This window comes from Eptatretus burgeri, chromosome 4, assembly GCF_056783735.1.
Source record: "Eptatretus burgeri isolate ZD-2024b chromosome 4, Ebu_testis_v1, whole genome shotgun sequence".
NCBI classification, from domain to species: domain Eukaryota; kingdom Metazoa; phylum Chordata; class Myxini; order Myxiniformes; family Myxinidae; genus Eptatretus; species Eptatretus burgeri.
Genome location: NC_140964.1, coordinates 41,588,106 through 41,600,406, shown reverse-complemented (window position 1 = coordinate 41,600,406; position 12,301 = coordinate 41,588,106). Strand labels below are relative to the sequence as shown.

General features: G+C 47.6%; 1 protein-coding gene across 8 annotated transcripts in view; it reads right to left on the bottom strand.

The window, feature by feature from the left end:
• Positions 1-12,301, bottom strand: part of LOC147027878 (uncharacterized) — a 143,169-nt gene that overhangs the window by 100,268 nt on the left and 30,600 nt on the right. For all 8 annotated transcript variants that reach the window (XM_085877594.1, XM_085877599.1, XM_085877596.1 and 5 more), the window contains exon 5: positions 10,466-10,634. In XM_085877594.1, coding sequence (XP_085733720.1) covers positions 10,466-10,634 — 169 coding nt within the window. The remainder of the gene's footprint in view (positions 1-10,465; positions 10,635-12,301) is intronic.

The window sequence follows — 12,301 nt, the reverse complement described above, 5'->3', positions numbered from 1 at the left end:
CATGTACCGGGCTGTGAACCTTTGAGTTAGCCGTTATTCTTTTCTGTCTTCTATTTCAAACAAACAGCATCTCTTCAACGACACTACTACAACCATGCCACCTCCACCACCACAACAGCATCTCAACAACCACACCACCTCCACCACCACAACAGCATCTCAACAACCACGCCATCCCCACCACCGCGCCAACCACACTGCAACCATGCCACCTTCACCACCACAACAGCATCTCAACAACCACGCCATCCCCACCACAGCGCCAACCACACTACAACCACATCCCCTTGTGGCAGGGTGATTTCAACCAGGTCCGCTTGTGGCAGAGCGATTTCAACCACATTCGCTTGCGGCAGAGTGATTTCAAACATGTCCGCTTGTGGCAAGGCGATTTCAACCACCTCCGCTTGTGGCAAGGTGATTTCAAATACATCCGCTTGTGGCAGGGTCGGATCAGGAGGCGAACAGGGGCGGAGCCAGCCGGGGGGTGAAGGGTCGAACGTGAGGGAGCGAAAACCCCTCCCCTTGGGACTATAAGAGGCCGCGTTCGCTCATTGAAAAGCAGTTGACTACAAGTAGAGCTTTGGAGACAAGTGGAGCTCTGGAGTCCAGTTGAGTTGGGAGTTGGTGGAGTCCAGTCGAGTTCGGGAAGAGAGTTGAGGGAGTCCAGTCAAGTCAGGGCTTGGAGAGAGAGAGAGCTCGGAGGCAGTGGAGAGCTGTTCGGAGTGGTGTTGAGAGCTGGGGAGTTCGGAGGTTGGAGTGCGGGCAGAGACACCGAGGGTCACCAAACCAGGGCCCAGCGAGTCACCACGAGGGTGACCAGGTAGCCCGCCCGGTCTCTTGGAGCCCCTTCGGTCATCCCAGCTCCGAGGAACATTAAAGGCTTAAAAGCACAGTTCTATCTTTACTTTCTGGGGTTTTTGCATGAATGTCTGTGGCGCCTTGTCCGTAAGTAGAATTGTTGTAAGTGCATGTACATAATAAATAGATATCGGCTGTAGGTTTTTGCTCGTGTCTTTTTCCCCATCCCCCCATTCATTGCATACGTGTGAAAATAAATGTCCCCATTGTTGAAATGTTACCTGCTCATTGCATCCTTTCCTGCCATTGACTGCCATAATTGCGTTCGGAATAAATATCTGGCTGATTAATAGCCGATAAAACGTACATCTGGTCCGACGGGGCTTGGCGATATAAAACCGCTCGGCAATCGCAAACGGAACGAGCTGCTTAAAGCGGCTCGTTTTCGTGCAGGCTCCGTTGAGGTGTAAATCCCCGGCATTTCTGTCTGCGCGAATAATTAGGTACATCGACAATTCGGCGATCGACCCTGTAGCACGTGGACAGAAGAGTTGGCTGGTTTATGGTGTGGTTAACAACACCCGTAGCTGGGTTTCGGCGTTGATCCGAAAAGCTGCGACTAGATTGCTCGTTTGGTGGGCGCACACGGCCGCAATTTAGCTAAAGGCGGTCGCCGCACTCCGAACGGGCGAGAATCCACAACACTGTTGTCAGGACGTGGGATTCAAATTCATCCTTCTCCAAACTAAATTAATGGAACCGGATCAAGGGATTGCGAGGCGACCCTCCGGTTCCATTAAATTCCGAGCGTTGAAATTTTTATTACCCATACGCAAAATGGCAGCTCAAGGTGAGCGGGGGCAGGAGGGATTAGAAAAAGATTTAGAATTAAACGAATCTCTGGCCCAGGACGAAACCACCGTGCAGGACACTCCCAAGCAGGTTGACCATTCCCCACAAGCGAACACAGAATCCGTAATGGGCGCGGCGGCGGGGCAGCGGCGTGCGAACACCCCCAACAACAAGCGCCCTTCCCTGTCCCCAGCGAAACCGAACACCATAATGGCGGATCAGTTCAGCTGAATTTGTTTGACATGAACCGGTTGGGGGAGATGTTGGTGGAAATGGTGAGGGAGGAGATGCAGAAATGGAGGGAAAACATACAGGCATGGGGAGAGGAAACGCAGACCGCGGGCGAGAAAATGGTGCCACGTGGCAGAGACACCGAACCAACGAAGGGGAGTGTGGATTGTGTCGGTCCCGCAATGGAAACGGGTGAGGGCACAATAATTTGGGAGACGTGTAGGACGAGACACGTGGGAGGTGACAATGACGGAAAAATTAATGGTGACGGAGACACGGATAACAAGGGGAGAAACTAATGAACGGGAGAGAACGACGGAAAAAAATAGAAGAGACGGCAACGCAGGAATTTGGAATAAAAATGGAGACGGCAGAAATAAAATGTATAGAAACGCAGGAGGTAGTCGTAGAAGAGATGATAATAGAGATGACGGCAGAAATAATAATGGAGATGAAAGAGACAAAAGAGGAAACAGCAGAGAGGAAAAGTGGGGAAGAAAGGGAAATAATAAAACGAGGAGACGCAGACGTGGATAATAAAAGAAATAAAGGAAGAAACGGAGGTAATGAATGACGTGACGGGATTAACAGAGACGCAAAGGGAGACGCAGGATTTAAAAGAAATAACAGAGACACGGGAGATAGAGGGTGAATTAAATGAAACTAAAGACGAACACACACACACATGGAGTTAGCGAGGGACAATGAGGGGGAGCTTGGGGAATGTCCCGTGACCCGGTGCGAGCAGCAGGATAGCCTCCTTCAGGAACGGAGGGAGATGCTATGCTCCCTTGAAGCGGATCACGACCAAGTGGGTCCGGTCAAGCTTTGCGAGTTAGGGGGGAGGGGCGAGTGCTGTGAACGGGTACATGCGGAGCTTGGGGGGTATGGAGGCCCTGGGAGCGCTTGTGGTAGCGCGAATTCCCAGTGCGATTGTCCCGGTGTGTGTGTGTTTTCGAGTGTGGCGAAATGCGTGTGGAAACGCGCGCATAGCGTGGGTGAAAGGCCGTGTGTGAGAGGAACCGCATGTGTGAGGTCGCGGTGTGAAAGAGAAATGGCGGTTGGTATGCGAGAACAAGCAACCGCATGTCCGAGTGTCATGGCAAGGTGGATAAGCGTCATGGCACGCAGGAGTGCATGCGTTGAATGGCGAAGAAGACGGCACCAGACAAGAGACAAAGGCCGTGTAGCGGCCGTAGCTGTTTCGAGCACCTTGCCGGATTCGCACGGTAGCGCGCGCGGGGTCCATGCTGTGCTTCGCACGAGGCCGCCGCGTGCGCGCCTGTACGAGTGAAATCCGGACCGGAAACGCACGCGGTGGATGTAAGCCGATCCCGCGGACAGACAGAAGCTTGGCTGGAAATATGAATTTAGATCAGATGGGTTCTCCAGGCGAGCATGCATGTAAAGCTCCGTGTGGCCTGCGTCGCACGTTCTGTTCGCAGAGCGTGCAAAGCGGTTTCCCCGATGCGTTACGCGTGCCCGGCTTGCGCGAGAAATCGCGCGCTTTCGGGGTGCGAGTGACGTCATCGGGGATTTTGCGGCGCGGGTTACGGACGGGCAGAGCACATGTGCTCGCGTGGGGAACCCCTCAAAACGCGAGGCTTGCTTGGGATGTGCAGGGTGACGTCTTGGCTGCAAGATTGGAATCCGGCAGAAGGGGAATCCCTGCTGGATGCTACCGTCCGAGAAGGGACAAGGAGCACGAAACACGAGCAGCTGCCGTGACGTCACAGAAAAAGAGCGCGGTTTGCGAATTGCCACGCTGGTGCGCATTAAAAGAAGAAAAAGAAAAGAAAAGCAAGGCTCGCCACTTCGGGTAAACAGGATTCCTAGGCAGGGGGTAGAAGACCCCCTTGCTTAGGGCACAGGAACACCACTAGTTAGGGGGGTGGGTTAGAGCAGCGTTTCTCAACCGGGGGCCATCGGCCTTCGACCGGGGGGGCCATGAGCGGACGCCGAAAAACTGTGATTCAGAATGCAGAAGCTTGTAATGTACAATTAAGGTGACGAGTCTCCGGTCATAGTGTCAAAGTAAAAAGGGTAGATGAGTTTAACCACGATTTCAAAAGAGAAGGCTGAGCCCACAGAGCATTCATAGTAAACCAATGTTTACAAAAACGTTAGAATTTTGTTTTTTCAATTTTTTTTCTCAGATGTCGAAGGTTCGAAAATGGAATGACAGCTATGTCAAGTTTGGATTCACGAATGTCAGTCGAGATGGCGTGGACTGTGCGCAATGTCTGCACTGCTCGGTCGTGATGTCAAATGCGTCACTGCGTCTTTTCAAACCATCGCGACAAGATGCATCCTGGAAGGAAGGAAGATAATATCGACGCTCTGTCTGCGAAACGATCATGATATGACCGTGAAGCGACACTTCCCAAATTTGGATTCCGGCCAGAAGAAAAACCTGCTCTTCAATCCAGCTACGAAGTGGCATACCAAATTGCGAAGTGCAAGAAGCCGCACACTATTGCTGAGGACCTTATCAAGCCATGTACAGAGAAAATGGTGAAATTGATGATCGGACCAGAGGCGAAAAAGAAGATCCAGCAAGTTTCGCTCTCTAATGACACGATCCGATGACGGATTGACGACATGGCCGCTGATGTGTGCCGTCAAGTTTGCTCCGAAATCAAACAAAGCACGCTCCAGGCTCGACTTCAATTAGACGAGTCTACCGACACCGCCCTGGAGAGCCAGTTGATCGCCTTCGCTCGCTACAAGAGAAAGGGAAAGATGAAGGAAGAGTTCATGTTCTGAAATACCCTACCAACCACAACGACAGCGGCAGATATCAAAGCTATTGTGGACTCTTTTTTTTTTTTGAAGCTAATGGACTCTGTTGGCAGAATTTCAAGCACATTTGTACTGATGGTGCCCCAGCGATGGTCGGCGTCAGAGGAGGGTTCGTCACGCTTGTGAAGAACGAATGGCCCCATGTGACATCCTCCCACTGTTCGCTACACCGATACGCTCTTGTGTCAAAGACTCTTCCGCCTCGTTTGCTGGAAGCCATGGACGTCGCAGTCAAAGTGATCAACTTCATTCGTGCGAAGGCCAAAAATCATCGGCTCTTCCAACTCCTGGCCAACGAAATGGGAGCGGAACATGTTGGACTTCTGTTCCACACCAAAGTCCGTTGGCTATCGAGGGGGAAATGCCTCTCTCGGCTGTATGAACTCCGGGTTCAGTTGGAAATCTTGCTGCGAGACAACAAAAACAACCTCTATGTCCACTTTGACAATGAAGAGTTCGTCATGATGCTCGCCTACCTGGCCAATATACTCGGCCGACTCAACGAAATGAACCAGTCCTTGCAAGGCCTTGATGTGACAGTCAGTGACGTTCAAGACAAGCTTGCCGGACTGTCTGCTAGAATGGAAGTCTGGCAGGCACGAATCAAGGCCGGGTCCACTGCCTCGTTTCCTTTCTTGGACGAGCACCTGCAGACACAGAGGATTGAGATTCCCGTCGGCATCAAAGATTGCATCACCAGACATCTCGACAATCTCTCCGCCGAGTTCAAATCGTATTTCGACGATGCACCGTTGGATGTTGCGTGGCACAAAGACCCATTTAACGCAAAAATTGAACCGACTGAAGACGAAGCAGAGGAGCTGGCAGAGTTGAAGGTTTCAAAAGCAATGAAGCTGGTCTTCAGTAACAAAGAAGACCACTCCACTTTCTGGTTGTCTGTTCAGGATGCGTATCCACTACTCACCAAGAAGGCATCCGTAATGCTCATTCGATTCACCACAACATATCTTTGCGAATCTAGATTTTCTGACCTTGCGACCATTAAAACAAAGTCCAGAAACCGTCTTGACGTTGGGAACGATATTCGCCTTGCTGTGTCCAAGACGGAGCCAGACATAAGAGGCCTCGTCAGACAAGCCCAACAGCAAGTGTCTCATTGATTGTATTGCTTAGAAAAATGTTTACTTTGATTTATATTTTAAGACTGAGTAAATAAATTTCATAAAACGAAATCTGCATCTTTTATTGAAGGGCAGGGGACCACGAATGTTAAGCGACTCGGTAGGGGGGCCATGGGCCATCAAAGGTTGAGAAACGCTGGGTTAGAGTTAGTTAGAACGGCTTCATGGGGATGTGAGTTGTTCCTCATGGAGCCCGTGGAATGGTTAGTCAGAGGGATTTCAGTTTAGATTTAGGATGGGAAATGGAAAAGAGATTTTGAGGACACGGACAGACATTGAATGTGTAGTGGGGACGTAGCTTAGCTACGTAGAGTAAAAGGATGTGCAGTAGTTTAAGGGATGACGAGGAAGCACGAATTAGTTGAGGGATTTAGTAAGAAGAATGGCAGTTTTCAGCGATGTGAGCAATGGAAAGAAATGGATTGAAACACAATGAGTGAGTGAGGGCCAGCGGGCCTGTGTGAATGGAGCGAATGTGGTATGCATGGTGTGATGAGTGATTGGGGGGGAGGAGTGATTCCCACCCAAAGGACCCCGGGGTCAGAGTAGTGCGAGTTAGTGGGTTAGTCAAATTGACAAAATGGAGGTCGTTTTGCTGTTGGTGAGAATGTAGGCTCGAAACCCGTTTGGAGGGTGCAGGAGTCCTGTTGATGGGCTGGGAGCGTGGCTGCGAAGGATGAGTATCGCTTAGTGGGCATCCCGGGCACCTGACTAGTCGGCCGCGGTCGGCCAAGGGCCCAAGAGGGGCTGGGATAGCGTAGTGGGCACGGGTAGGCCCGCATGATGCAGGGCCCGTAGCGCCAATAGCCACGTGGGCAGTGTCGTGGGCACGGACACCCGGGGAAAGGGGCCCGTGGCGCCAGCCTGCCACGTGAGCATTCCATCCATCACCATGTGCGCCAGGACCATCGCGCAAGTTGCGGGGACTGCCCTGCAGGCAGCCCCGCCGACCATTGTGTTTGCTTGCGTCAGTACCCATCCAGTACAGGCAGCCGCACACGGGGACTGCATTGGTGCAGCCCGTGCACCGCTTGTGTTCACTGTTCAACTGCGCTCATTTCAAGGGGGAGGCCTGGGACTGCATTGGGCAGCCGGCCACCTTCTTTGTTCATACCTGCATTTGTTTCATGAGCCAGAGACTGCATTTGGGCAGCCTGGCTCCCTGCTTCAAGAATGGCCTGTGGGATGGCATATGGCATGCCAGGTTGGTGCGAGTTGCCTCCAGCAGCTGAAGACATGAAAAGGTTCTGTGACAGACAACGGGGCCTTTTGAACAGGCCCCGAAAACATCCGACTTTCAGCTGCGGAGCGCTCACCCTAAAATACTGACTAACTTTGCCATGCCCTTTTTCCCCACAGAGTCCATCAGTCATGGGCCATGGTTTCGTGTAAAATTTATAGGTTAAGTTAAAATTGTAAATGAGTTTTGCCCCCCCCCCCTGCATGTTTGTCGTAGCGCCGGCAATTTTAGTAAAGTCGTCTGTACGAGTGAGCTTGTTTAGTTCGTTACACAGCCCGTAGGTTATTTACTTTTGGGACACGGATGCACCAAATGTCACACTCAGGGATCCAAAGGTAAATCGTACTTACACAAGGGGAAAACTTACACATGAAGGCACACGATAATTTGACGACTCGGGACGAGTCTGTAAAAAGGGGAGGGGGTAGTGTTACGGTTGTGGAAATTCACAGAACACCATTCAGGTTCCCCAGAGATCAGTTATTTCGATAAGTGTGTGTTCCAGGTTAGAATTCCCCACTGATGTATAAAGGGCATTGTTCGTACACCGGACTGTGAACCTTTCAGTGAGCCGTTATTCTTTTCTTTCTTTTATTTCAAACAAACAGCATCTCTTCAATGACACCACTACAACCACGCCACCTCCAACACCACAACAGCATCTCAACAACCACGCCATCCCCACCACCGCACCAACCACACCACCTCCACCACAACAGCATCTCAACAACCACGCCATCCCCACCACAGCACCAACCACATCTGCTTGTGGCAGGGTGATTTCAACCAAGTCCGCTTGTGGCAGTGATTTCAAACACGTCCGCTTGTGGCAAGGTGATTTCAAACACGTCCGCTTGTGGCAGGGTCGGATCAGGAGGCGAACAGGGGCGGAGCCAGCCGGGGGTGAAGGGTCGAAGGTGAGGGAGCGAAAACCCCTCCCCTTGGGACTATAAGAGGCCGCGTCCGCTCGTTGAAAACCAGTTGAGTACAAGTGGAGCTCTGGAGTCGAGTTGAGTTGGGAGTTGGTGGAGTCCAGTCGAGTTCGGGAAGTGAGTTGAGGGAGTCCAGTCAAGTCCGGGCTTGGAGAGAGAGAGAGCTCGGAGGCAGTGGAGAGCTGTTCGGAGTTGATGTGGAGAGCTGGGGAGTTCGGATGTTGGAGTGCGGGCAGAGACACCGAGGGTCACCGAACCAGGGCCCAGCGAGTCACCACGAGGGTGGCCAGGTCGCCCGCCCGGTCTCTTGGAGCCTCTTCGGTCATCCCAGCTCTGAGGAACATTAAAGGCTTAAGAACCCAGTTCTATCTTTACTTTCTGGGGTTTTTGCATGAATGTCTGTGGTGCCTTGTCCGTAAGTAGAATTGTTGTAAGTGCATGTACATAATAAATAGATATCGGCTGTAGGTTTTTGCTCGTGTCTTTTTCCCCATCCCCCCATTCATTGCATACGTGTGAAAATAAATGTCCCCATTGTTGAAATGTCACCTGCTCATTGCATCCTTTCCTGCCATTGACTGCCATAATTGCGTTCGGAATAAATAGCTGGCTGATTAATAGCCGATAAAACGTACATCTGGTCCGACGGGGCTTGGCGATACAAAACCGCTTGGCAATCGCAAACGGAACGAGCTGCTTAAAGCGGCTCGTTTTCGTGCAGGCTCCGTTGAGGTGTAAATCCCCGGCATTTCTGTCTGCGCGAATAATTAGGTACATCGACAATTCGGCGATCGACCCTGTAGCGCGTGGACAGAAGAGTTGGCTGGTTTATGGTGTGGTTAACAACACCCGTAGCTGGGTTTCGGCGTTGATCCGAAAAGCTGTGACTAGATTGCTCGTTTGGTGGGCGCGCGCGGCTGCAATTTAGCTAAAGGCGGTCGCCCGCACGCCGAACGGGCGAGAATCCGCAACAACATATATACATATGTGTATATATATATATATATATATATATATATATATATATATATACATATATACATATATATATATATATATATATATATACATATATACATATATATATATATACATATATACATATATATATATATATATATATATATATATATATATATATATATACATATATACATATATATATATATATATATACATATATACATATATATACATATATACATATATACATATATATACATATATACATATATATATATATATATATATATATATATATATACATATATACATATATATACATATATACATATATACATATATATATATATATATATATATACATATATATATATATATATATATATATATATATATATATATATATATATATATACATACTTATATAGAAAATGCTGACTGTGAGGAAGCACAAGATGAAGAAATATAAAATAATTACTGAAGGAGAGGGTATATACCTTAACCCATACTGTTCTTTGAACAATCCCCAGGGTAAAGGTGTTTATGTTGGTCGAGGATACCACAAACCGAAAAGGCAACCCGGTGTTGGACAACAACTTTGAAGTGAGATGGAATAATGGATACTTTAATGGGCATTGGTTCAACAATTCTTAAACACAAGGACCTCATAAGTTCAATCGCTTCTGCTGTGAATGCAACAAAGAGTGTGAAAGATGCTCAGAAGGAATCTCGTAAATTACAGGCCATCAAAGAAATTGGTTCATGCTCCACCACCCCGAGCCAGTGGTTCGTGCTCCACCGCCCCGAGCGAATTGTGAAATAACACCCGATTTCTGAACTGTTTGCTATATTAACGTGTTTTATAAATTACTGAGCCAAATATTTTTTTTCCCCACCCATCACAGGCAGCTGTATATAAAGATTAATGTTTGTGAACATATCCCTGAAACATCTATATAAATTTAGCATTGTTTTTCAGTGAAAGCTACTCATTGTTTTTGGATTGTTGCCAATATCAGCCAAGTGTGTATGTGTGTGTGTGTGTGTGTGTGTGTGTGTGTGTGTGTGTGTGTGTGTGTGTGTGTGTGTGTGTGTGTGTGTGTGTGTGTGTGTGTGTGTGTGTGTGTGTGTGTGTGTGTGTGTGTGTGTGTGTGTGTGTGTGTGTGTGTGTGTGTGTGTGTGTGTGTGTGTGTGTGTGTGGTGTTAGGCAGAAGTGTCTCTTTTCCAAATCCTTATGGAACAATTCAGCAAATGGATAATTTCTCCTTTTTGATGTATTTCGCAGTTTTCTGAAAACCATCAATAATTTGAAAATGCAATCAGATTGTGCACATAAGTCACAAAATATTGGAGCTAGCAAATCAACCCCTGACATGAATTTAAACTGCTACAGAAGCTGCATTGTGTCTTCAAGAAAGAAAGAAAACAATAGGAATTGGGGGGGGGGAGAGAAAATGAAGGCAAAGTCGAAAAAGAGGTGACATAAAAGAATGAACAAGTACCTCCGTATACTTTGGAAAGGCAGGTTGAGGTGACAGCAAAGGTTTCTCCAAGGGCTGGAGGGGTTGTTCAAGCGACGGCAAAGGTTTCTCGAGGGCCAGGAGGCGTTGGCTACCACGCAAGCATGAACGTTTCTCCAGAGAAGCTTCCTTTGGTTCACTATGCCTTGTGCTGAGAAAAACAATGCAATGAATGGTTGGTGGAAATTAAGGCTGCAACATTAATTAAATACTCATCAAGGGTGAGGGTAATGCTCAGCCCGAGTTAAAATTAGAAAGACAATGTATCGTAGTTTAAGCAATTCTGCAATAATTTTTTTTTTTTTTTAAGTATTAACAGAAGAAGAAACCTGAATAAAGCTTCAGCAGGAACATCATGATCATGCACATGGAAGGAAGAAATATACAATGGACATTCATAAAGTTCTCAGAACGAGATACAATAATCTTAAAGCATGCCAATTTATTTAATTAATCAACACTCCTTTCACTTCAATGTACTTGCTCCAATAGTCTTTTAAACAATCTATGCTTGTAAACATTTTCAGACTGCACCTCCAGTCACATCTTGGTTGCTTCTGTCATTTACCAATTGTGGATGAATCAGTGGCCACACGAGTATACTGTACTTCAAATGTTGAAGCAGATATTAGTAAGTGGTGGCCGAGTCTGGGCTGTATGGGGGTTGATCTAGCTGCGCAAAGCCATAGCTATGAATGCAAGTCAATGCAATATAGGCCTTGTGCACAGGCATATTATCGTGAGGTGCTGCACAGCGTTGGTCAACAACATTTGCTGTTTGCCCTTGATGGCCTACAACTACTTTTGCATGAGGCTGGTTTAATATTCCCCCACGACTGTAGTTTTGCAAAGTAAATAATCAATCAGCAGGATTCCAGGCTTTTGCATCCTTGAAAAGTAAAGGGATCATCTTGCCCGCTAAGATAATGACAAAAGATTTGAGTGGAAGTGATCCCTTGGGCTTTGATTGCATCCATAGATTCCAACTTGGTTTAAGGATCATGATGGTTGTCACATTTTGTTAACCAATTACCAGATATTGTTCAGATCGTAATTAAGTTGGTGGGATCTGTGTTGAATGGTGAGAGAACCTCTTGACAATGCCAACTATCGTTGCCGATCACAGGTGCTGCAGCATCACAGAACCAATCTTGTTGAAATCTTGGGCATGCCCAAGTAGGTATTTGTGGATGATGGCAAAAATGCTGCCTTTAGAAAAAAAAAAAAGGTTGTGATTATTTTGGAAAGCTAAACAGGGCAATCCTTAATGATCAACGCATCGACATGAGCAACGGTTTGTGCGAGAGTCATCGACAGGCCATCAACACCTGGGGTCATTTTCAAAGGATTCACTTCCACGCTTAAAAAAAAAAGTGTCAGCCATCCCTTTGAATAGAACAAACGAGGGCACATTTTTACCATATATGGCCGCCATGTGTTCTGGATGATTTTTGAGCTGTTACCTTCTCTGCATAAAAATTACGACACCTAGATGCCCACTTTTAGGCAGGTCCATAATCAAAAAAAATAATAATAAACCAATGTCACCCACAGGGTGACCCATATCTTGCCAAAAGGTGACCACGTGTGACTTCTTTAAGGTCACACTGAGGTGAACAGAGCTGCTATCCACCAGGAGCGACTCGAGGAATATCTGCCTACGAGAGATTCCGATGAGAATCGTTCTACAGAGTAACCATGAAAAATATGTGTTTGCCTCATAACGTCACCAAATGACGTCATAATGTCTCAAGCTTGACATATCTAGAAAGCACTCATCGAGGTGTTCAATTTGCGGTACTACACGATATGGTTCCT